The following is a 26,682-nucleotide window of genomic DNA, read 5'->3' on the forward strand; positions in this document are numbered from 1 at the left end:
GACCTTGTATGGTTTTGATCTTGAGTAAATCCTTTCTCTCCCCACAGTTTGCCCTTTCCATCACTTTGGTAGAGGTTAATCTTGGTTTCAGAACATTTTGTCTTACATTTCACCCATATCCTTGGTCACTCGTGTACTAGTGTATCACTTGATAATTAACAGTCAATGCAAGTACTAATTACTCTGTAGCATTACATACATGACAGTTAATTTTCAGTCTTTATATTTAATTTTAACAACATCAACTTGCACTCTGTGGTAAGAGTGACATCTAATGGATTTAAAAATAAAGTACTTTGTGTATATATCTTCGTGTATTGAAACCACACAGGTGAATTTTCCTTTTCTTCCTTTTACTATATAATTCTTTAAAACTAAACAGCACACCAGAGTTCTCTTCTGAATGAATTATTCTTGTTCATAATTGCACTTTCCTCTGGCCTAATAGCACTGCCGTGGGAGAAAGCGGGAGAAAGAACACAAAGGACAGTTAATTTGTGATTTCCTCTGCTCATTCAGAGGCAAATTAAGTGTCAAACAGCTAATATGGAACATATTTCATTTTATGAGCATTTAATTTAATTCTGTTCACTCATATCAGGGCTGTTAGTTGCAGTTAGTGTGCTATACTTGCAGCCTCCACTCAAACGAAAGGGGTAATAAATAAACATGTTTCAATTAAAGCCTTCCAAAATAATAATGCACTACTGAGCAGATCAGCAGAGGGCAAGGAAAATTAGGTGGTTATAACCATTGGGAGTTTTTTCTGGCTCCTTTTGTAACCATTGATGCCCACTCACAGCTGAAAGCATGCTGGTTAGATTGATAGCAGAGCCGCAAGGTAAAAGCAGCAGTAATTACAGGCTGTAATGAGAGGCAGCATGGGAAAGTACTGCAATAATATCCTGCCTGAACTTAGGCATATATTTAAGACCACTAATAACGATTAATTCTGTTCACCTAGAAGAACTTGTGTTAAAACAATTCAATTTTTCTTCCTTAACCTCAATACTCCAGGCTCCATCAATCCCAAATGCACATTTGAGCATAAACATACAGGCACACAGGGGCACAAACAAGCAGACAGCTTAGAAAAAGTACATGCTCTGTATTTGTGCACTGAAAAACTCAGGTAAAGTCTAACAGAAGAAAAGAATAAAGTAGTTGGCCATTTCATGTCATTTTTATGACTTCATTCAGTGTTGAACTTAGAATTTCTGTCAGCAAAAGCGTTGATAGCAAGTGTCTGACATTCTGTTTAACAGAGTGAAATAAAATTTCTTGCCATTATTATAGCATTGCTCTCAACTGGAATCAATAACGAAAAAAAGGAAAATATCTGTCAGCCACATCACAATATAAAATAAAATTTCATTTTTACAGTATATTTTCCAGATCTTTCCTGCAAAAAAATTCTCGATCCTTCAAATTGAAAAGTTTCCCCTATTCAGTCCCATTTTATGCAACATTTTTTAAGATTTTTATTTGGATTCAGGTCTTGGCTATGTCTACATCATTAAAAAATCATTGATATTCTTTTAGTTAAAGCACACTGATATAAATGTATGATTTGGATCATGCATTGAAAGTGAAATTCGTTTTTATTTTTAGCTTGCTGTCAACAACGATATTGATCCGATCTACAATACCAGCACTGCTCGACTAGTTCCACCATCTCTCAGGGTAAGAGGCACGTATACTACAAGACTCTTTTTTGTTCTTTCACTAAGGTGGTGGAATGAACTTTCCCTAGGGGTCCAGACAGCTGAGTCACTGGCTATTTTCAAATGGCGGTTTAAGACCTACTTACTGTATTTAGGAAACACTTCAACTAGCACTTCTTTCCCTATCTTCTACATTTATAAAAGTAAAATAATAATAATAATAATAATAATAATAATAATAATAATAATAATAATAATAATAATAATAATAATTAAAATAAAAATGTAGAAACTTTTTCATTGTAACTTTGAACAAAGCATTTAACTCATGGTATCTTAAGTATGTAACCTAGTGAACCAGCATTAATGTATCCAATGAGAGAGATTTAAGCACTTATGCTGTAAATGCTCCCAAATGCTGTAAATGTAAATGTAGTGGAATCCCAAACTACCCCCAAGTCGGGGTTCGCTGACAACAGTGAGCAACATACCCTGAAATGGAGGATGGAGGTACGCAAACTGGATCCTGTAACCTTTTTTCTACAGTATCTAGGACACACGGAGACACACGGGACAGAAGTTTAGAGTCTATAGTTTAGAGTAACCCTCTCCCAATACATGCAGCCAGCTCCCTCGAGATCTGACCAGATGTGATCCTCTCATAAACAAACAATGTGAGGAGAGTGTGTGTCATCCTCTGTAATATATAAGGGGCAAGAAAGCACACAACCAAAATATATATATATATATATATATATATATATATTTTTTTTTCCCTAGTCTTGACAGACAGGACAATTAATTGACACAAACACAACACAGTGTGCTTTCTGAAGACAAAGAAACTAAAGTAATTTTTGGCATGTATTCTCTTCGAGCCATAAAATTGGCATGCGTGCAAACAGAGCTTCAGACATACAGTTCTTCTTCAATATAGTGTTCCCATAGCATCAGCAGCATACTTAGCATACTGGCTAAGGTATATTTCATACGTTGTTTAGCAGGTACCGCCTGACCACTTAAATACAGGTGTGGCAAGTCAAGCATGCATTGCATATAAAGTAGGAAAGGTACACAACTTCACCTTTAATTTAATTCACCCATTCCATCTCCTGTGCTCTCTCTCTCTCTCTCTCTCTCTCTCTCTCTCTCTCTCTCTCTCTCTCTCTCTTTCTCCCTTTCCTTCTCTCTAACCTCTACTGTGACTCTCTCCATACTGCTTGATAAAGCATGGCAAATTGATTGTCTGAGTCTTGTTTGAGCTGCATGTTGACCCATTATCTCCACACAAGCTAAATGCTAAATTATATTTGCCATTTTGTTCATGCTGAAACAGGACATCAATCATGTTCCTATTGCCTTTCTTTCTCTTGCTTGCTCTTTTTCTCTGTGTCTCTGTTCAAACTGCTATTTAGCCCATGGGGTGAGAGTGTGAAGATGACATAAAAATTCATTACTGTTAACAGCATTACTGCACATGAGAGATATGACTCTGGACTCTGTATGGGAGAGAGAATAGAGACAGTAAACATGGATAACATGGACCAAGTAGCTGCCTCAACCAATTTGTAGACCACAGTTTGATGATCAGTTCTCTCTGTTGAACTGAGCAGAGGGAAAATACACAGATGCACAGTAAAATCACAAATCCAAGCAAACACTAAACCAATAAAACAAAAATGTATATAGTTCATTAAAGCACCAGGGCCTATTTTTCGCAATCTGACCAAATACTTGTATTCAAATATAGTTTTGGTCTCAACGTTTGAGTCCACATAAAATAATTTCTTCCAAACTGTGGAAGAGTTGGACAAATATGCAATTCCATATGTCACATTTGTGCACAAAGGTTTGCAAAATGGCAGTCACTATGTTCAGCAGTTTGCTGTTTATGTCATATTCCTTTGATAACAAAACTGCAAAGAACACTGCTTTTAGGATGCTAGAAGTCCCAGAACATGAAGCTTGAAAAAACATCTCTCTCATTAACTATTTATTTTTATTCTATACAATAGCACTTCTGTATACTGATTCTGATTGGTCATGAGGTGTTTGTATACTGATTCTGATTGGTCATTGGTCATTGGTCATGAAAATGCTGTAGTTGGGAAATTGTTGTAGAGCAAAAGTAAAAAGGTAAAGGAAAATCAATTTTTTGGTAATAGTATTAGTGTTTTGTGTCTGGTTGCATCACTCCACCCAACAGCTGATTAGTTTTTATTTCCTATAACAGCATCCCTTATCGTGTTTTTTCCTTACATAGGATAAGGTTCCATTTGCAAAATATCTGATTTGTGGTGCAAAAGGCTAAAAAAAATAATGACTACTTTATATAAACCAAAAAGTAAAAATAAACCAAATTAGAAATTTGTTATACATTGCATAGTGTTATACATTATAGATTTTTAAGGTTCAAGGTTTCTGGCTTCTTTTCAGGAATTTTCTCGAGTGTCGAGTGTTACGTGGTGAGCTGCTCAGTACATGTAGCACGCTGCAAGTCTACAGCGCTTATGAAAAGCTTTGTTCCATGTTTTCTTGTGCTTGCTTTGGTTATGTTACCATGTATGTGTATTTTGGTTTTGGTTTATGTCTTGACTTGCCTTTTTCTTTGTGTTTTATGTATGATTTATGTATGGTAGCCTCCTATCCTGAACCACAGATGTCATTGATGTCCATGAAGAGGCCAGAGCATATCTCCATCCAGGAGCTGATAGCATGACCTCCAGTGCAAAGCTCCCTCCAGGAGCCTTTTCATTTTTGATTATAAGTTGCTGCATTATATATTTTCTTAAAAATCTTCCAGCATTTATGACATTTAGTAAAGGCAAGCCATAGTTAATTTTTGTCACTCAGTGTGGACAAAAAGTACCATCACATGCAAATTATCACTACATGTAGGGGATGCTGAAACAGCACACAAAAACAGACTTCTGTGCAAGGAAAATGACGTGGTTAAATATGGTTCAGTGAAGGCTGAAAAATGCTGTTGGCAATGTTTTCAAAGTGTTCAAAATGTCAGGTGATTAAAAGGCATTAAATGCAAATGCTGGCACTCAGCTTGTAGTGACTGAATAAACTGGCAAAATGCTGGTATAGCTGTGGAAGACATACTGTAGCAGAACCCATTTGCATAGAGAACATAGAGAATAGTGGTGTCATAAAGGCTCTGATACATCTAGTCTGTATCTGTGTGTCTTATTGTTACTCACACATGGATCGGTGGCAAAGGAGAGGGATCATAGATGTATCGTCCCTCTGTGTGTCTTTCGTCCACTGGCACAGGAGTGTGGAATCCAGGGAAGAATCTAGCTGGTGCTGAAGAATTAAACATGTATCAGAGTCTATTTTCAAGCAAATCTTATTGTTTAATAAATTCATATTCACAAACACATAACATTAAACATGGCAATATGCAAATTTCAGCCATGTTCAAACAAATTCTGTGAAACTTTGACTGAATTAGTATCTTTGGGAACACACAGTTATAGACTGGAATGGAAGCATATTTGGACATTGTAATTGTTATTGCATTTAAGCTGTTTACCGGCATTATATTGTGGTTAAAATAAAATAATGAACATGACTTCAAATAGCTTTAAACCTTTCATGCCACACACTGGAATTCTATGTTGTCTGCAGAATGGATATTACCTTTTATTTATTTGTTTGTTTGTTTGTTTGTTTGTTTGTTTGTTTATAATAAAGTATATTTTAAGTTTATTCAAGTAACAACTTGGGATGATTATGTTTGAACTACAAAATAGTATATAGCAGCCAAATGTTTTTGTACATTTGTTTCTCTACTTTGCTGTGTACAGTATATGTCTTTTCCATGTATTAAACCCTGTTATACAGTCACCGCAAGAATCAGCAATATGTTTCCTCATGGTCTCCTCTAAATTATTAAGAAATGCTTTCCCTCATTCCTCATCCCTCATTAGGGCCACTTCTGTTTTTATTTCATGTGACATTCAGTCAGTTGCTGCATTGCTGAAACTGCAGGATTGGAGTGCTTATTTCCAGAGATGGGCCTTGAGACACTAAAACACAACAAGATCAAAATCATGTTCATGAGTTCTTGTCTTTGAGTTTTTTGGTATGTAGAGGCTGAAACCAATGGCTTTTGTGCATTTTTTTGGTATGTCTTTTCTCAGTTTAAAGACTACCTGTGTGTATATACGGTATACAGGGCTGTCAAGTGTCATGCATTGAGAGTGACAGTCACGCATTTGGGTCTTTTCTCACGCTCTCCGGCCACACATTGTATTTCTCACGCAGAAAAACGTACTATTTATCATATATTTAATATGCCACAGCATCCAAAATGTATCAGTCTGCACCGCTGTCTCTATGGAACCAGGCAGGAATCCCCTGGAGCTCTTAGTCGAGCCTGACACTTACAGTATCAGCCATTCTAAAAAAGAGGTTACACAATAGCCAATCAGAAAATAGCATTGTATATTGTATATGGGTAAGATTTAATGCAACAACCAATGAAAAGAAAAACATATTCATTAGAGAAGGTATTTTTGATGGTCGGTTTGAACAAAACATCAACACGAAACAGCTTGTCTCTGGACGGAACATTGTCCTCAATTATGACCCTAAAAATGGCTGGGCTTGAGCCGAACTGTTTTAAATGGGAGCAACATTACAAATGATAAAGGAGTCCAAAAAGGCAACAAACACTTACAATAAACAACACCAGTCATAATCTCTCTCTCTCTCTCTCTCTCTCTCTCTCTCTCTCTCTCTCACTCACTCACTCACTCACTCACTCACTCACTCACTCACTCACTCACTCACTCACTCACTCACTCACTCACTCACTCACTCACTCACTCACTCACTCACTCACTCACTCACTCACACACATATATAATTTTTTTTTGTTTTCCTAATCATCAGTTAATTTAAAAGCACTTTCTTCCAAGGCACTTCTCTACTTCTCCTTTCTTTTACTCATGCATTATATAATCCCCATTTCTTGCTTAGGTTTTACATTATTTGCCAACATCTTTATTCTTCTCTTTCTTAGCTATCATATATACTGTATATCTCTGTGATATGCACATGTAAATTCTATATTATGTATGCGTATCAGTTTCTCCTCTTGCACACATACACTTGATCTATTAGTGAGCTAGATAGCTAATGCCACTAGGGATATGCTCCATCAGTCTGCAACTGAAAAAGGGTGAAATGAAAATAAGAAAATAAGGTGACAAAAGAAAAAAGAAAAAAGGGTTTGATCCAGCCATCCATCTAAGATCCTCCAGAGGGGTTGATATGCTTAAGCTCTACTCACTAAAGGAGTAAATTGTCCATTGTCTGAGGCTTGCTGTTTTATTTGTGTGTGCTTAGAGAAGTGACAAAGAGATGTAAGAGGTATGGGAGAAATTTAGCACAGATGTCAGTTAAAACTATGCTATGCAGTTTCCTCCCCAGGCAAAACAAAATGTCTCATATCCATTGAGTGTTATGGGAAAGATATAAGAGCAATAAATGTACTGGACAGCATAGTGGTGCTGTAGGTAGCACTGATGCCTTGCAGGGTTGCATGGTTTAAACCTGAGCTCTGGTTGCTGTCTGTGTGGAATTTCACAGTTTTTTATTGTATCTGTATGGACTAACAAAGCATCTGTTCAGAAACAAAGCATTGTCATCCTTCCTTATAATGGTAGGCAATGATAAACCTCTGAGAACACTTTGCACCCAAACATTATAGACAATTTCAGACAATTCTCCAATAATACCAAATCAAAACACCCAGCAAGCACAGATGTGAGATTTCCAAAGTTGATAAAGCTTTTAGACATAGCTTTTTATCAAAGCTTTTAATCATGTTCATATCTATTTTTAACAGTTTTGCACTTTTTTAACTCTCTCTCTCTTACATGTTTCAAAACTAAGCAGCTCTAATAATTCAATGTCATTATTTTAAATGCTGCTCATTAAGATGGGTTTATAAATTAGTTTTAATGATGGGGTAATTAAAGGCAAACTTTGGCCAGACTATTACTTTCTAATAACACAAACTGGGTTTATTTTGGAGAAAAGAAAGGCAGGGTATGATCATAATTATTAAGTGGGAGCTACAGCCCCAAGCAGGTAATAACATCATGCCCTGAAACATGAAGGTCTCTATTATAAAGTTTCATTAATGATGCTCTTTTGGGATCCCACAATTAAATGTACTCTCACCAATAAATCAGAATGTAATTGAGAAATAGAAAAACAATGCAAGTTTCAGCAGTTGGTAGAACAGAAAACATTTTCTTTTTACACTGGTTTAAAGAAACAGCAACAGTTATGTGTTCATAGCATCAGTACTACTGAAGCCTAAAATTAGATGATCTGCATTAATTTTCTAGTATAGCAGTCAGAAAAAGTAAAGTAAAAATAAAGGCATTTTAATTCAGCACAGAAAGGGGACGTAACAGGAGTAACTAATCATGTGAGTTATAAACATGAAAACATGATTCAAAAGAAATGTGTGTGTATGTGTTTGCACACTGCCAGATTATATTATACCACTAATCTCCTTGTTTATGATCTCACTATTGAAGAATTGGAGTCTGATGAGTGAGGAGTCAAGGAGCTAAATAACAGCAAAAGACAATGTTGAAACAGTGTTTGCTCAAAATCAAGGCTCCAGCTGTTCCTGCATGTAAACACTAATTGCTCAATTGTGAGTGTTTTGCTTAATTACAGAGAAACGAAACAAATTATTTATGCTATTCTATAATTAGTCCATAAATTGTACCTGAAATTTGAATAGGTTTCTACTCTTTTATTCTGGGTTGCAGTATGTGTTTATGTAATATCAATCATAACATCAATACAATCAATTTACTTATATTAATATAAATGATATAAATATAATATAAATGTAAACTATACCTGTGTATAACCTGAAAAGTAAATCTGAAAAAAGCTCTGAAAATAAATTGCTCTGAAAATAAATGAAACTTGATATATTGATTGAGATCACAAGAGAGGGGGGTTAGGGGCACATAGGAGGTGAGTCAGTATCAAAGCAATCAGTTTAATTATAGCCAGGTCACCAAAGCAGACAGGGGTCAACACCTCAGGGCAAATTAAGACCTTTACCTAACCCAAGCCATTTGTCTCACTCTAACTCTTGCTCTTGCCTCTCACGTTCATTTTATCTCTCGTTAACTCTCAGTTTACCACTTTTACCTATTTTACATCAAGTAAAATGATTTTCTATGAACATTTTTTTTACATTTTTTGAATTTGTTACTGGCAATCATGATGAACTGATAACGTATCAGGATTTACTAAAATTAAATTTGGTGGTAGAAATTGATAACTAATGGTGGCTAGAAATGCATTCCATTTAAAATATACAGATTTTAAACAGTTGAAAAAAATTACTATGTTGTCAGTCATGTAGAATAGTGCAACATGTGTCTGTTGCAATACACTGGCATTGTGGTCTGGATTCTCAGCTTAGGTGAGCTTGTCTTCAATTTTATTCAACACAAATATGCGATCAAATCATGTTGAATGTACAAAAGCAATTTGTGACAATGATTTGTTGATAATGTCTCTTTTCCATCATGTGTCAGAAATATCTGTACACAAAAAAAAAAGACAGAAAAAATCTGTATTTCTAACTATCACCATGCAGTCTTTCAATTTCTGCCCCAGAAGTGTTTTTAGGGGGGACGTAAAGACTTGCTAATATTTTCACCATAATTTTAATTCACTTCACAGTGAACATAAATTGGTCCTCTAACAATAATCTTGAAGAATAAAATGCAAATACATGATGGAAAAGAGACATTATCAAAAAATCATTGTCACAAATTGCATTTAATAAGCATTTTCTTACTCTTTCATCTCAGTGAGATTGTCATTGTTGCTGCTGGCTTGGTTATTAGGGATAGGGACAGATGTTTAAGATATATAGTAACTTTATTCTCTTTCTCTTTCTATACTTCTGTAAAGCTGCTTTGAGACAATGTGAATTGTTAAAATCGCTATACAAATAAATTGAATTGAAAAACAATGAACTGAAGTTTAGTGTAGGGCTTTAACACAAAAGGTTCTTGGCTACTCTTTTGAAATTATTCCTGCAGATGAATGTACAGACAGAAGTAAGGATAAAAACAAAGGTGTGGAGATGCAGGCATCAGTTATGTTTACTTGTTCACAGAAATGGAAAGTGAATGCAAATCAATACAGTGTTATTCTGACTGCCATATTGTATCCTATGATGAAACATTTCTATTCTAATAGGAGTGGTCTCTCACTTGTTCACATGCAGTGCATGAGAAAACTATTGTTTTGTGTATTGCAGAGCTGACATACGATTGGTTGAGGTGTTATATACTGCCTGCGTCTATCCCAATCAAAACTTTTGGGCTACTTAATTTTGAAAGAAAGGCACACACTATTTTCCAAATAATATAACAGAAATTTGTGATTGTTAATGCAATATCTAAATAGGTTGAAAGAGGGTTATTTTCACCAACCATCCTGTTCTCTTATTATTAATTAAGATTATTATTATTGGAGCGTCAGCGGTTGTAAGGAGACTGAGTACAGGACAACAGTGGATAACTTTGTGTGAACCATCTACAGCTCAATGTGACAACAAAGGAACTAGTGTCGAACTGAGGAGGACTAAGGCACCTATGACCACTGTTTCCATCACATGGGGTCACTGTGGAAATGGTGGTGGATTACATATACCTAGAAGTTCACATTATAATAGACTTGATTGTACTAAAAGCTCTGAAGCCATCTACTAGAATGGCCAGAGCTGCCTTTACTTTCTGAGGAGGACAGGACGATGCTGAAGATGTTCTACAAGTCTGTTGTAGCCTTCTTGCTTTTTTTTTTTCCAATCTTTTTTTGCTGTTGCATGCTGGGACAGTAGACTGAAGATAACTGATGCCAACAGATTGAACAAACTTCTCTGTCTATGACTGTAGTGTCAGAAAGAAGGATGGCTAAACTAATGGCCATTTCAGACTACATCTTCCACCTGTCCATGATGTCCTGGACAGATACAGGACTGTGTTCTGTTGCAGACGCATTCAACCAGAAAATCCTTTCTACCTGTGTCCATTTGACTTTATAGTTGCTCTGTACAACATATCTCACTGTGCAATAATATACTTTTACCTGTATAGTTATTTAAATCCTTGTTTTATTCCTATATTTTTTGTATACATTATCTTAGTGTATGTAAGTATTCTTATTTTGGTGACTTGAAGCTGTGGTAATGAACCCAATTTTCACCTGGGGATTCTGATTCTGATTCTGATTCCAATTATTAGCTAATCAAGGTTTATCATGTTAGAAGGCTAATTTGTCATTAGAAAACCCTTTTGCAATTATGTTAGCACAGCTGAAAATTGTTGTGCTGATTAAAGAAGCAATAAACTTGGCCAATTCTTGTTCTAATTAAGGAATGCTATTCCAAAGAACAAATTGCCAACAAACTGAATATTTCATACAATGGTATGTACTACTCTCTACAAGGAACAGCACAAACTAGCTAGAAAGGAAAGTGGGAGGCCCCAGTGCAAGCAGACATCAGTGTGCAATTTGAAATACAAATGAGAAACATAGCGACAAAATTGTGAGACCGGAGCATATAAAAAATATGCTGGAGAAGCCCTTAATGCCACCTGTCAAGCATGGTTGAGGTCGGGGTGCTTTTGCAGATTTATATATGAAATTTAGCATGAACATATTCATTAGTTCTAGTTCTGTAGTAACAGTGACAGCTCATATTCACAAGGATATGCATGGCAGATGCTACACAATATCAATAATCTACAATTAAAATAATAACAGCCAAATTTGTTTTACTACCCCAAGACAGCTATAAGGACCTTCTTTGCTCCCATATTTTGGAATCTTGGTTGTCAGTTTATCCTCTTGCTTAATTGTCAGTCTCTCCTCATAAGCATAAACATCATAAGACTTAAAATACTTTTGTAAAATGAAGTCATACAAGAATTTCATACAATAATGCATAAGCTGATATATATAAATAAATTCCTATATGTTTAAGTTTGTGATGTTAGTTACGTTCCAATAACTGATTACTGGTTACATAGCTTTGTTCCTTTGAGAGGTCTATCATTCACTATACGAAAAAACATGCATCCAGGCAGAAAAAATGGACTGGACTGTCCAATAAACAAGATTAGCAACTATAGCCATTAGCCAATATAAGTTGCTAATTTCTGAGACTGACTGTTTTTAATGTTGTGAAGTGTGAGCAGGTCAGTGATTGTGAGGTTACGGATGTCTTAGAATCTAAGACTTAGACTTAGATTCTAAGACTAAGACTTAGATCTTAAACAATCTCTGACACTCTTACAAGTAGATTTAGCTGGGGTGCCATACAGTATACATACCTTCTATAAAGGTTTCTAGAGGGCAAAGAAATCATGGGAGAGAAGCAAGAGCTAAACCAATTACGAATGGAAGAGTGAATATAGCAGCAACAGACAGCAAAAACTTCCATCTGAGGCCCACAACAGAGAAAAAGTACTGTCACGCCAATTTTTCTCTCTTTTTCTCTGCTACCCAAGTGTGATTTGCTCAGACAGGTGTGTGTTCGTGGATTATGAGTTAATGTGTGTTCAGGAAGTGTGTATACATATGTGTGTGTGTGTGTGTGTGTGTGTGTGTGTGTGTGTGTGTGTGTGTGTGTGTGTGTGTGTGAGTGTGTGCAAAGCTTAAAGCTGATTAATCCAGTCCTACTGCCATAATGAGCGCAGAGAGTGCAGGTACCTCAGAGAGCACAGAACGTCGAACTCTTGCCTGAGTCTCAAACCCAGCCAAGCTTTCACTCCACACACTTCAAAGGAGTCAGTACAGCACAGCACTGAGCAGGAGAGACAGAGGAGACACAGCATGGCTGGGGGAAGGGGGTGGACGAAGGGATCCCTTATCTCCTCCTGAGAGGATGCTGCTCTGCGAAGTGAGATTGTCTGGAGCTGCCACCTGTCCCAGCCATCTTTGAAGGCAGCACTAAGCATGTGATGGGCCTGACCTCCTTCAGCTCCTACTCTTTTATGTCTCTCTTCTTTTTCTGCTTTGTTACACCCCCAATCCTCCCTGCCTCTTTTTCTGACTTTCTTTCTCACTGAGAGTCTCATGCGGCCTTTTCTCCTGTGCTAAGTACATGGGGTAGGGATATACCTCTTATTATCGAGCCTAGACCCATAAAAAATGGAAAACATTATAATTACTGTCTTCTCTCATGTCCCCTACCACCAGGAATGCACCTGACTTCAGCAAAGCTCTGAGTGGGGATTGCAAGGACAAGGATATGGATTACCAGCAGAGCCGTTATGCTTGATTCATGGAAACAAACACACAGAAATGAATAACATGCTCTCTGCCTGCCAATTGTCATTATTAACAAGTGTTAAGAAGTCACATGGAAGAGCATAACCAGTAATTTAATGTTTTTTCCACTGCCTAGCCACCTTTGAGCTGTGGACTTTTGCCACTGTCTTTTATATATTGAAGCTTTTAAATTATTTAAAATTACTTTATTCTTTAAAAGATGTGAAGATCTAGGAATATTAAGCATATTTAAAAAGTCTAGTGTTTTTTGCTTGCCTTTGCATTCTGACTGTCATCATGGCAGTAGAACAAGATGCAGATTTTTGCAGGAAGATGCAATACTAATGTCTTTTTTTAAGAATCACATGACTACAAGGGATAGAAAAGTCTAGTGGTTAAGGTGTTTTACTACTGATCAGAAGGTCATGAGTTCAAATGCCTGAGCCCCCTTAGCAAGACCCTTAACTCTCAATTGCTCAGTTTTATAAATCAAAATAAAAATTTAAGGGTGTCTGCTAAATGGCAGAAATGTAAAATATAGATCCCATAATATGAGTAACTCATCTCAATTACCTCAGTGGTTTGAGACAAGCCCATTTCTGCATGTTACAGATATATAAAAAGGTAGACAGTAAGCATAGACTACAGCTTAAAATGCCTTAGAGCCACTATGATTTTCTTTCATGGTGAAAGCATTTTTTATCTTTCTTGAACTTAATAAGACCTGCATCTCTTTATGTTACCAAGATCCAGGAAAGTGCAAAGTCTGTACTTAATGTGCTGACATTGTCCATATCACTTAACACTAGTAAGTAAGTAAGTAAGTAAGTTAGTAAGTAAAGTTTATTTATATAGCACCTTTCACAGATAAAATCACAAAGTGCTTTACAAAATATAACAGTAAAACTAATACTATCACCATATCAGTCATTATGCATGTTCTTTAATCTGTTTATGTGGCACATCCACGTGCATGTTCCCATGTAAGAAACAATAATCCGATTTACATTATTAAAATGAGCACATTAATATACAGTTAGATCAATAAGTATTTTCACATTTACACAATTTTGCCTTTGTGCACACTTCAATCATAGTATTTTTACTTTTCATTGAGCAAATATTCTGCAATGTTACAATTTAAAATTGTACAGTCATTTAACTACTATTCATGCCACAATTTCATGTCATGGTTCTGTTCAGTCATTAGTCTGAATTCATTACAGTCTTCCAGTGCTATCTTCATCTAGTCCAACAGAGACACTCCACCAAGTGCACTAGTGTTGAGAATATGATCAAATACAGTGGTAAAACTGTGTAATTGGTGTAATCAGAGCTAAAACTCAATCTTGTCCCGTGATATGGAAACTCTTTCTCCATAACATTTGGAAAGAGACAAAACTGAAAAGAAGATTCCAGTAATGTATACAGGAGGGCTATTTATCCTATACACTGCTTGGCCTGAGGGATGCTATGCTTTCTTATTCACTGAGCAAACATCATTGTGAGGGTGAGGTAAAAGGTGAGTTTGAGAAAAACAGTGAAGTTGTTCAAGACGCGTTCTGTGTCAACAGTATGGCCTCTCTTCTTTTCAAGTTATTTTTTTGCCTTCGTCTCAGACAGCAGTTGTGTTGGTCTTGTGGTAGCCAGGTGTGTGTAAATACATTTACAGCCTGACAAATTTGGAAAGAGGAAAAGCAGTACAAAATATTTTGCTGCTGTAGAAAAATAGACTCAGTTCTGATGAGTTTATAATGTATTATTTTTCATTCATTAAAATTAGGGAAGGGAAGTCTGTGCTTAGTTATACATGCTTATGAAGATCTGGCAGAAAGATACAGTGACAGTAACACACTCTCAGAAACACATTAATTAATTAATTCTAATCAGTTACACCATACCAAAAAAGTAAAAGCAACTGATTTGTTAATAAAGGAAAAAAGAGGGAACAAATGGGGGAAGGAAATAGGGGAAACAATGATATTCCATGTACTGTAATGTGAATTAACTGATTGGGATAGCAACATATATTTCACATTTACAACTTAATTTATGCTGCTGTTACTTGTTAAATTTGAGACAAGAATTCTGAATTGCTGAATTCTTTATGATATCATGCTTACCTATTCTGTCAGAGTTGATCTTAAGTCCTCCATGGAGAAACATTTAGTTATACAGTATCAGACAGAGTTTCCCCTTTGACTTCTCATTCTCTATTTTTGAAGAAGTGAATTTTCCATGAAGCATTGACCCCTGAGATTTGAGAAGCTTTAAATCTTTACTTGCCTCTTAACTTGTGTTAAATTAACTAAAAATCTCCTACCTTTACTCAGTGTGCCTTTCACTCCCTTTCCTAAGCCTTTTCACCTGTGCTTTAGTTTACACTCTTGATTTCTTTGTCAACATGCATAGTTATCCTACAAACCTGCTTTCAAATCACCTCCAGACCAGGCCTTATGAAAGGTGGCAGCTTTGCTGAGTTGGGCAGGCCACTATTGGTCACTATTATCATAAGAAGTCTGATCGTTCCAGTTGTAGTTTAACCTTCCTGCATTCAGACAAGTCAAGATCAGTGCTAGTGAAGCGCATAAAAACTGAGCTAATGAACTGACTAACAAGAGACAAAGTTAATGCCCTGGGAGATGGACTGAAAGTTTGAAAGAACAAAAGAAAGAGTCATTAAGCACAGTTTACTATTTGTTCAAGACCAATCTGAGGCCAGTTTAACCAAACAAACAAGCCATTACATTGAATTCCATTCTGTTGGTACTGACAGGCAAAAGCTGCTCAGACAACACCTCTTAAAAGGCACAAACATAGCTTTTTTTTTCCTTTTTATCTCTTTTCTTTTGAGCACTAATACTTTCTAACAAGCATCTAAGAAAAGAACAAAAAAATGTGAAAAAAACAAAAGTGAAACGGGAAAAAAGAAAGGAAGATACTAAAAGAGGCTGCTGTCTCCCATTCCTGCATGTCTTTGATCAGAGTACTGATGAGCTTGTGCTGAAATTGTATACTTACTCTCAGCCTCTAATGAGAGAATTAGAGAATAGAGAATTCCCCCATACTGGCCTCTGTTCAGACAAAAAAAATGAGACAAAGCAACAAAGAATGGGCAATTAATCAGGTCCAAAAAGTGTGTAAATTTAGATTTTGTTTCTTGCAAGGGGAAATGTCTTTGAAGCATATAAGCAATTGCTTTAGTCATCAGTTCACTATTACACCTAATACTATAAGAAATAAAGCAAAAAACAGTTTATTCCAGGGACTCTGACAGTCTTGCACAAAACAAATCATTGAATCTCTGACAGGAATCTCTCTTGAATCTATGAAAGGAAATCCATCATACTTGCAGCTATCCTATGACTAGCAATAAAAAAGCTGCAGTCAATAATATATTTATTTATATTTATTTTTTATATATATTTACCCTTTATTTTTCATTCATTCATTAATTTTCTACCGCTTATCCGAACTTCTCGGGTCACGGGGAGCCTGTGCCTATCTCAGGCGTCATCAGGCATCAAGGCAGGATACACCCTGGACGGAGTGCCAACCCATTGCAGGGCACACACACTCTCTCATTCACTCACACACTCACACACCAGAGATGCCAGTCAACCTACCATGCATGTCTTTGGACCGGGGGAGGAAACCGGAGTACCCGGAGGAAACCCCCAAGGCACGGGGAGAACATGCAAACTCCACACACACAAGGCAGAGGCGGGAATCGAACCCCAAACCATGATGGTGTGAGACGAAAGTGCTAACCACTAAGCCACTGTGCCTCCCACCCTTTATGTTTAAAAAATCTATTTTTCAGTTTAACATTTCTTTAATTGAAATTAGTATGAAATAACAGTTCTTTTAACAGTTAACTGTTAGTTTTATCCAATTTGTATGTCTAAAAATATGCAAGTAATTTAAACTTGACCATTTAGTCCAAGTGCCCCAACTTGCCATGATTTTATATTATTTGAAATTAAATCAATCAAGGTTTACATTAGTTTTTTTAATCATAAATTTATACACACTATAGTGCATGAGTAGGATAGGCATGTTTTTTTCTGAAATTATGTGATTTTCATGAATATCAAATTTCAAATAATAATGACCTATGAATAAATTCATGTCCAGAATGATAGATGAGACACATTACTTGCACTTCTATAATACTGACCAACTCAATTACCTAGGCTGATATTTTGAAGTAACTGCTTGTATCTGCCAATAAGATTGCAGGCATGGCTTATTCATAAAAGTGCTTATTCCCCCACCCCCCAACACACACACACACGCACACATCCCACCCCATTTCCTTCGAATGCAATGAAACGTCTCTGAGAAAATCCTTCCATTAAATTATTTTAATTCAGTTAATTTTATTTTTATATGATAAGTAAGTTCTTATCATATAAAAACTCTCTTCTCTCTGTGCAGACATTTAGTGAGAAATTTTCATTTGAAACTAAAATATCTAACAAATGGGACAAACTCAAAATGCTTTGCAGACTGTATTTCCACATTACATACATAACACATATTGCAGACTCACAGTATATTATAGCTTTATGATAGCAATTATGATAACTTTATTATAGCAATATTCTTGTGCAATACTTGCAACGCAAAGGCTGCCATAATCAAGTTGGTCACTAATATTTTGCCATGTTTTCTGCTTTTTAGGAGACCATCTTGCAATGTTTGAAATTTGTTTAATATTTTTCATGTAGATTGTGTGTAATGAATCCCTGCTTTATGCTTCTGGAAATTTTGCAATGTTGCATGGCTTAAACTCCTGCTAAAAGAAGCCAGGTTAGGTGGTAGGTGTCAAAGTACTATTCGTATGTAAGCCAGGACCCAGGGTTAACTAGCAGAACATTTCCAGTGTATCATACTGCCTTTGACTTGCCTTATTCACATGCCCATACATAGGAACCAGGTCATCCATATTACATTAAAAAATGTGATTTAGCAGACCAAGACATCTTCTTCCTTTGCTCCATAATCCAGTTCACAATAATTAGCCAACTTTAATTTTTTTTAGCAATATGTAGGTCTTCTGTATTTCCAGATGGTCTAGCTTCTAGATGTACTGACCCAGTCCTGTAGCAATCAAAATGTGTCCCTTGTCAAAATGCAAATTCTTTCACACATTCCATGCTTCTAACACATCAACTTTGATAACTAACTGTTCACTTGCTGCTTAATATACCTGCCCGTTGACATGTGCCATTTTAATGGAATAATCAATGTTAATCACTTCAACTAGTCAGTGGTTTTAATGGTATTTCTAATTCTTGTATCAGTTGCTGTAAAACACATATTGGTTGACCACAAATTAAAATCTCTGGTATTTCATTCTTGTTCCATATATTTGTATATGGCACCACTGCTTTGCTAGTAGTCAAGCAAACCACATATAAACCTACATAAGGTCATAACAATGCCTTCACATTCTGTACTATGACTAAATAAGAAATAAATATGAAAAAATGAATACAAATAAATATGAAAATTTAAATAATTAAGATTAAATAAACTGACTTGTAGAGCTTAATGTATACAAGGGCCATCCGTAAAAAAAGGGGGGGGGGGTAGGGTCTATATTTTTTTCAGTGTAAAAAAGTACAATTTTGGTGATGGTGATTACGTAGGTATGACTTTAAACAAATTAGCATATCGTGACGTCACTGACAGGGTCTTCAACCCGTGCCTTCGGGCGCATCATTGTAAACCTTATTTTGATGCTGGGCACAGTTTTTCCAGAACTTCGTGCCAAGTTAAAGCGGTATCAAGCTGTTTTAATGATTTGTTTAGATGTATTATGGCGCCCGAACCCATATGACTGAACGGTGACCGCAAACATTTTGTTTACTGCAGCCGTAGCCATCATTAGCAAGCGCGAATAGTTGACTCTGACAGTGAATGAGAGTATGAGACGAAGCGAACGCACAGGCCATAGTGTGACATCCGTTAACAAATAGTGTAAACATAGATGACGTCATGTGCTTTTATTTAAAAGGAAGAACGTAGCCTTCGTTTGTATGTAGGCCTAGGCAATTTATATATTTACAATACTTACAAAAATATAATTAATATTATTTTATTGCTTTTGTATTAGTTGTTTGAAGAGTAAAAAACAAAAAATTGGTCGGTCTTAACGCAAATTTACAACCGGCAAGTCGGTCGGATCGACTTAAAGCAAAAAAATAAATAAATTTGAGTCGGTCCTAAATTGACAGGGTCGGCCGGGTTACGGCAAACAAGAATATTTTTAAGGATGGCCTAATGGCTCTGCATCACAAAAATTGAGTTTTGGCATTATTAAAAGTAATGCTTATTTTAGTAACTTCTACACTACTATCATAGCTGCTTGGAAGTTACTTACTATAGTGAGGGTCCAGATAGCCGTTTCGATGGTCCATCGCAAACACTGTGCCACGGTAAGGAAGTGTGTGTTCATGGAAGTAGGGCAGGGTGGTCTGCAACTCCTTCTTCACCAGCAAGGGTTGCTCTTCTATGGAGGTGGATGGTTCATCATTCATCTTAGCAGCCACTGAACCCTGGCCTCGAACTGGTAATTGAGCGCTAATCACATTGCACTTATCCCGATGGTAGGGAGAGCTAGAGTTCTCATCTTCTATTACCAGCAGAGAAAGAGAAAGGGTGAATAATAGAGATGTCAATTCAAACATGAATTTGCATTCTATATTTGAACTTGAAAAAAAAAGTGACAAAAAGTTTAGGTGTGAAAGTCTGATAGACTAAGTTTCTGAAATTCTCATGCCAGCCCATCTATTGCCAACAATCATTCAATGGTTCAAGTTAGAGAGATCACATTTTTCTCCTATCCTGATGTTTAATACGAACATTAACCAAAGCTTTTGGCCTGTATCTGTATGTTTTTACCATATTTGTTTTATGGTTATATAATGCAATAAATTCTAGCATTTAATTGTTTCATGTTTTCACACACATAGAACTGCATTGCAATTTGTCTATGGAATATGTCTTGTCATGCTGAATGCTTTCATGGGTATTTAATAGAGAGCTTTGTGGTTTTAATTATTACCAGCCAAATAAAACTGCTGTGAACTGTGAAATAAAACAGTCATCATGATTGTAATCATTGTTGTCCCTTTTTCATTGTTGTCTTTTTGTCTGGTTCCTCTACCCTGCCTACTGCCTGCCTTTAAAATAGTAGTCTTGGGTCAATTCATGAGTAGGGAGAATTAAATAAATACATTATTTTTGTGAAAATCCTGCAGAAGTAGCTAAATGGACAGGGTACAAATTTTTGCAAGGTCTGACAGCCTGGGGGTACAAGCTGTCACAGAATCCAGATGTTATTACTATGATTCTGTGGTGCCATTGCCCAGACTTCATGCCTGTGAATAGTGAGTGAGCAGAATGAGAGTGATTGGTAGTCTTTCCCCTAAAACTTTCCCCTAAAACTTTAACCCAGACAAACAAACAAATAAACAAATAAATAAATAAATACTTTTACACATGTATTTAACCTATTTGTGTTCTATGTAATGGCTATTCTGGTTTAATTTTTGCCCATTCTTCTTTCCAAAATAGCTCACGATCAAGTCAGATTGGATGGAGAGCAGCTTCTCAGTGGACTTAGGTGTGGCCTTTGACTGGACCATTCTAACACAAATATGTTTTGATCAAAATCATTCCATAAACTCTGACCAGCTTCCCTGTCAAAAAAAAAGCAAGAAAAGCAGCCCCACAGTATGATGCTGCCAATACCATGTTTTGCGGTGGGGATGGTGTGTTCAGGGTGATGCGCAGTGTTAGGTTTCTGCCACACATAGCATTTTGCATTTAGGACAAAGTTTTGGTCTCATCTGATTAGAGCACCTTCTTCCACATGTTTCCTGTGTCCCCCACATGAATTGTCACAAATTGTAAACATAACTTCCTTCAACAATAGCTTTCTTCTTGCCACTCTTCCACTAAAGCTATTTGTGGAGTGAATGACTAATAATTGTATTGTGGACAGAATCACAGACAAAAGTTTTGTATCTCTGCGGCTCCTACAGAGTTACCATTGGCCTCTTGGCTGCTTCTCTAATTGATGCCCATCCTGTCAGTTCAGGTGGATGACCTTGTATTGTTATGCAGTTGTGCCATACTCTTTCCTCTTTCTCCTTGCCCGTCCTGTCAGTTCAGGTGGATGACCTTGTATTGTTATGCAGTTGTGCCACACTCTTTCAATTTTTGGAGCTCCATGAGATATTCATGGTTTGGGATGTTGTGCAAACTACATTATAGAATAGCGGTAGGCTATAGGTGTTATAGAATGGCTGTATTTATATTAAGATTAAATTACATACATGTGAACTCTATTTGCTAATTAGGTGATGCCAAAAGGCAACTGGTTCTAATAGATTTTAGTTAGGGGTATCAAAGTAAAGGGAGTTTAATACAAATAAACACCACACTTTGTTTTATATTTATTTGTAAAAATTTATGGACACCTTTTATTATTTTCCCTTCACTTCACAATTATGTGCCACTTTATGTTGGTCTATAACATAAAAACTCTATAAAATACATTTTTGTTTGTGGTTGTAATGTGACAAAATGTGGAAAAGTACTTTTGCTGGGAACTGTATCTTGTCCTTAAATATCAGTCTATTCTATATCATAATATGTTCTTAAATATAGCATGAAATACCATTTTGAAGAGAAAATTCTACACAGATGCATATATACTTGAATAAACATCACCTACTAAGATCATTTTTCCTGCTCTGTAAAAATATCAATGAAAGAAATCTGATTCTATGAGAAACCAGAATCTTGTGTGTTCCATATCAAACACTACATCTAAGCGTTCTCTAACTTGCTGAAGCAAAATAACCACAAAGTTTGAACAGTCTTCATCTCTATTGTATATCTCTGAACATCATGTTTCTCCCCTGTAGAGTATAATGTCTTTGAGGCTGATGCAGTTTGTTTTGTGATTCTGTGATTAGAACTGTCAGAGAATAAACAAAGGGGCCCTCCATATACGTTAGCATAAACTGAGCTGTTTTCACTCTTTCATTCTTCTTAATTTCTTTAACTTTGTGCTCTGCTTGTGTATCCCATCTATTTATTGCAGTCCTACAGGACTGCTCTCTGTGGACTTGGTGGAAAGTAAAGATAGAGAACAAAACAGAGAGAAATAGAGAAAGAAAACTAGTAAGCTCTCTCTCTTTTTCTCTATGGTGATTGAATTTCTTAACATCTTTTCAAAAAGCGCTTAAATGCCCGGAGGCCAGAGGAAGAAACAAGCTAATGGTGGATAGGGAGGCCTGAACAAATTTCAGAGGCCTTTCCTGCTTGCATTTGAGGCTTGAAAGCGAGCTCCTGCCTTTCAAGCTTCAAAGTCCTCCTTCCTCCCGCAGTGTCACTGAAGGATTTGAAAAGGAGGTAATTGTGCTCTCTGCAGCTGTGATCACAGGCTCCTGTTCTGGCTCTAGTGTTTCACCAGCTCTCTATCCAACCTCTCTTTCTCTATCCCTCACTTTCTTTCTCGATTTTTTTCTTATCATGCTGTCTATTTTTCTCTCACAAATCCACCCTCATTACTTCTGTCTTCTATTCTTTTCCCATCATAACCTCTCCTCATATTCACCTCTGTCTTTTGCCCTGGCCAACCCCCTTGTTAAACACAAGTACACAGGTATCCTCCTTTTAAGAGACTGAAGTGTGTATTCTAAAACCCCAGGCTTCATAAACTGCTAAATGCCACAAGAGCCTTAACAAGAAGCAACTTTCATTAACGTCAATACAGAAAAGTCAGGAAATTAAAATTAGTAAAAAGGGTTCATGAATGGAAGTAGGCACCAGCCTTGTTAGTAAAAGCCTTGTCGTGTACATCTTTTTAAAATGGTATTGTGATACACTCTATATCTTGTCTTTGAAAGTCATACAGTATATACATCCCATGCTTATGTGTACATGAGCATCATGTTCCTAGCAAAAAGTTTTGTGTTTTCATTCAGAAGTCCTATCCCATGCAGTTTAAAAACACATTAATGGGGAAAATCACATTAGAACGTCACTTAGGGAGAAAGGAACCTCACAGAAAGTGAAGAAATAGTCACATAACCCCCAACTGGACATTCTCAAAGCATTTCTAATCCCCCCCCACCCCCCACCCCCACCCCCCAGAAAAGAGCAGAGGATTTGCTACGATTATGCAGACTCTTCTATCCTTTGCCAACATTAGACCCAACCAATATATTTTTGAACTGATACAGGTTATCAATGATACATCCAGCATGTGGTTTACACATGAGTCTGCCAGTGTACATTTTTAAAGCCTTTCACATCCCAGCAAATAGTTCAATTCAATTCAATTCAATTTATTTTTACAGCGCTTTTAACAATTTCCCATTGTCTCAAAGCAGCTTTACAGAAGTATGGAAACAGAAGAGAGAATTAAAAAAAAGAAATAAATATATAATAATAATAATAAAAAGAAGAAGAAGAAGAAATAATAAGAAAAATAAATAAGTGAATATATACAATTAAAGTTTTAAATTAATTTAAAAAAAGATTGACTTAATTTAAAATAATATATACCTAGGTGATGGCGGCATGGAAAAACTCCGTGACATGATAATAGGAAGAAAGATTGAGAGGAACCAGGCTCAGAAGGGAACCCATCCTCATTTGGGTGACACTCTACAGTAAATAGTGTAAATGTAAATAATGTCCTTTCTACAACAGTTAATAATAGTGCAGCCGAGAGCTCCTGAGGAACTAATGGGTCATTGTAAACTCTGAGCTCAGCGCAGACCTGATTGCTGATAAAGACCAGACCATACAGCTGACTGACACGATTGTCAAATAAAATAATGAAGCAGTAATTTTTCCAATTATGTCTTGTTGCATGACCCACTGAAGTTTTCAGTATTTAATCAAGCAACACTTTGACTATCACTATAAACTACAAGAGTATAAAGCACATACACAAAAATCATATACACCAAAATTACTCAGAATTTAAATCTATTTAATTTCAATTACTTTAATAGGAATTTCAACACTGTCCCCCAATGTTGAAAAGTAGTTCTAGCCTAATGGTTAAGGTGTTGGTCTACCAATCAGAAGGTTGTGAGTTTGAATCCCATGTCCACCAGAATGCCACTGCTGGGCCCCTGAGAAAGACCCTTAACCCTCAGTTGTATAAAAATGTAAGTTGCTCTGGACAGGGTCATCTGCTAAATGCTGGAAATAAAAAGAAAAACTGGTGGTCACTATCTTCCTAATATATTATACACTGAATAAAAAAAATTGTTTGTTTACCTACGCATAACACATTTAATACAATACAGGCATGAAACCCTATGGTTGTTCATTTGTATCAGGCTGAGCAAACAGTAACTCAATTAAAAATGGTGAGATATGTTTTCAATGTTAGTGAATGTCTTGTGGAACAGTAAATAAATTCCAAAGTTTTCCAAATGACTGTTACTTTTGACTACTCCAGGGTTCTTATAGTGAAGGATTTAAATTTTGAAATGAATAAAACTTAGGGAAAGACTTTTTAATCATGTCCAGCTGTTTCAAACTCTTCTTAATCACAAAGAGTGGGAAAGAAAACCAGCTCAATGTTGTTGTTGTTATTTATTAACAAAAAAATGTATTGTATGACATCAAATAGGGTTTGTTATGTGTTAGGTAAAAATTATCAGGACATATACATATGGTTATATATGGGAATGTAACCACTAGTACATATTTAATTGAATTATTTTTTAAAAACACACCTCCTTAATACTTTTTTGGGAAAACAGGACCAATGGTAAATCATTCTCATGCTAGGCCTCCTTAGGGATCTTCTCTGATTCCGTACTCTGAATCTTTAATGGAAACATGAAGTGGGGGGCTTGAGGGATATGAAAGCTCAGGCAACTCGTCTTTCTCCTTTTCCCGTTCACCTCAAATCAGCATCAGTAAAAAAGGCTTAAGAGCTCTGCAAGACTCTGCCATCCTGCCTCCATCCCCCACCTACTATCCATGCGACTGAGGAACAGCATTCTCTGAGATCAACCTCAACAACTCAGGCATGTTCCATCAAGAGCGAATGATTTTGTAAGTGTGAACCCTGTGTGAAAGTGCCTCTCCGATAGTGGACAATGGTGCATTTGGCCTATTCAGAATTTGGCATTCTCTGTCGTCACTTGAATCGCACCTCTACTGCCATCAGAACCTGTTAGAGGAATTGCAAGGGCCTTGATCAGACGGTATAATGGGATGTGATTGTTGTTAGCAGCCATTGAACTGACCCAGATAAGGCTCTTTAATAAGGGGAAACCTTTCTGTGATATAGAAATGAGATGTATTTAGGGTACCTAAGGCGATGTACAGCAAATATGGGTACATCCTTATCTGTGACCTTTGATCCAACAGTTTAGCTAAGTCTAAGTACTTTCAGAGGACAGTTGAAAGCTTTATGCTTTATGCATTTCAGACTTGACACCAATCAAGTATCCGAAACTGAAAGCCAAAGCTGCAAACAGATCAATTAATTTCAGAAATGCTGCCGAATTTTATTCTTAATATTGGAGAGATTTTTTTGGCCAAAAATTATTTGTGGAATGTGGAATATGCTTTTCTGCTTGTTATCAGAACTACTCCCTTGCAACTCTGTCTTGCAAATCCATGTAAAATAAAACAGATTATTTTGTTTTCTGATTCACTTTAAGATTCACTTCTAAGAACATGTGTCAATCAAACACGCTGAGAAGTATCCTTTTAAGACTGTTAGCTAGTTCAATAGTAGCTCAATAAACACTTCAAAGGTACATGGCTGCCACCCAGGCTGAAACTTTTACTTAATCCCTTTATGCCTCTACTGCTTCCTTCATAAACATGGCAATTGCAATCAAGAGCTAGCAGGCTAAATGAACCTCAGACGTTTGATATCTGAAGAATAAGACGGACCAGCCGATTAGCTGGAGAAAGATTACTCTTCTACCCTAAAGATAACTCTCCTCCCTCCTTCCCACCCATTTGTGCACATTCTGTCATATTCTATCATTCTCTTTATACCAGTAAACCATACAGATTTATTCATTTGTTTGCAACTAAGCGCTTTATCAGTGGCTGAGAAATATGCATGCATGTAATGGATTTCAGGCATTTTTGAGTAAATTTTTGATTTCCAAATTCCAAACTTATTGCTGCAGATTGCCTACCTACCTCAAGGCAACAAAAGGAAAAAATATATAACCTTTAACTGCTCTAGTGTTGTTTCTGAAAATTTCAATGGTGTTGCATAGGATCATGTTATTATAATAATAATAATAATAATAATAATAATAATAATAATAATAATAATAATAATCACATATAACTTTCAATTAATTCAACAGTTTCTGAAATAATGTCAGTCTAAATTTTGTGTTCATAAAATTTAATGATAAATTGTTTCTTTTATTTTGTGTTTTGATCTTCTAATAAGCCACAAGTGGTAATAATTTCTCTACAGATCCAAAACACACATACCGTCACATTTACTGACTCACAACTATCTGAAACAGAACTACAAGGCAAAAATAGGACAATTGAGGACAATGGAGATGTTTTTACTATAGACCTCAAGTCTAAAGTAATTTAAATAACAGTATTCCCTGCAAAAATGGCTACAACATGT

At 36.3% G+C, this 26,682-nt stretch overlaps 1 protein-coding gene across 3 annotated transcripts in view; it reads right to left on the bottom strand.

Moving 5' to 3' along the window:
- The window catches only part of gli3 (GLI family zinc finger 3), a 112,327-nt gene that overhangs the window by 53,217 nt on the left and 32,428 nt on the right, over nt 1-26,682 (bottom strand). For all 3 annotated transcript variants that reach the window (XM_027176643.2, XM_027176628.2, XM_047808799.1), the window contains exons 3-4: nt 19,402-19,653; nt 4,874-4,979 (exon numbers count right to left, since the gene is read on the bottom strand). In XM_027176643.2, coding sequence (XP_027032444.2) covers nt 4,874-4,979; nt 19,402-19,653 — 358 coding nt within the window. The remainder of the gene's footprint in view (nt 1-4,873; nt 4,980-19,401; nt 19,654-26,682) is intronic.

The sequence above is a fragment of the Tachysurus fulvidraco genome, chromosome 25 (assembly GCF_022655615.1).
Source record: "Tachysurus fulvidraco isolate hzauxx_2018 chromosome 25, HZAU_PFXX_2.0, whole genome shotgun sequence".
Lineage (NCBI taxonomy): Eukaryota > Metazoa > Chordata > Actinopteri > Siluriformes > Bagridae > Tachysurus > Tachysurus fulvidraco.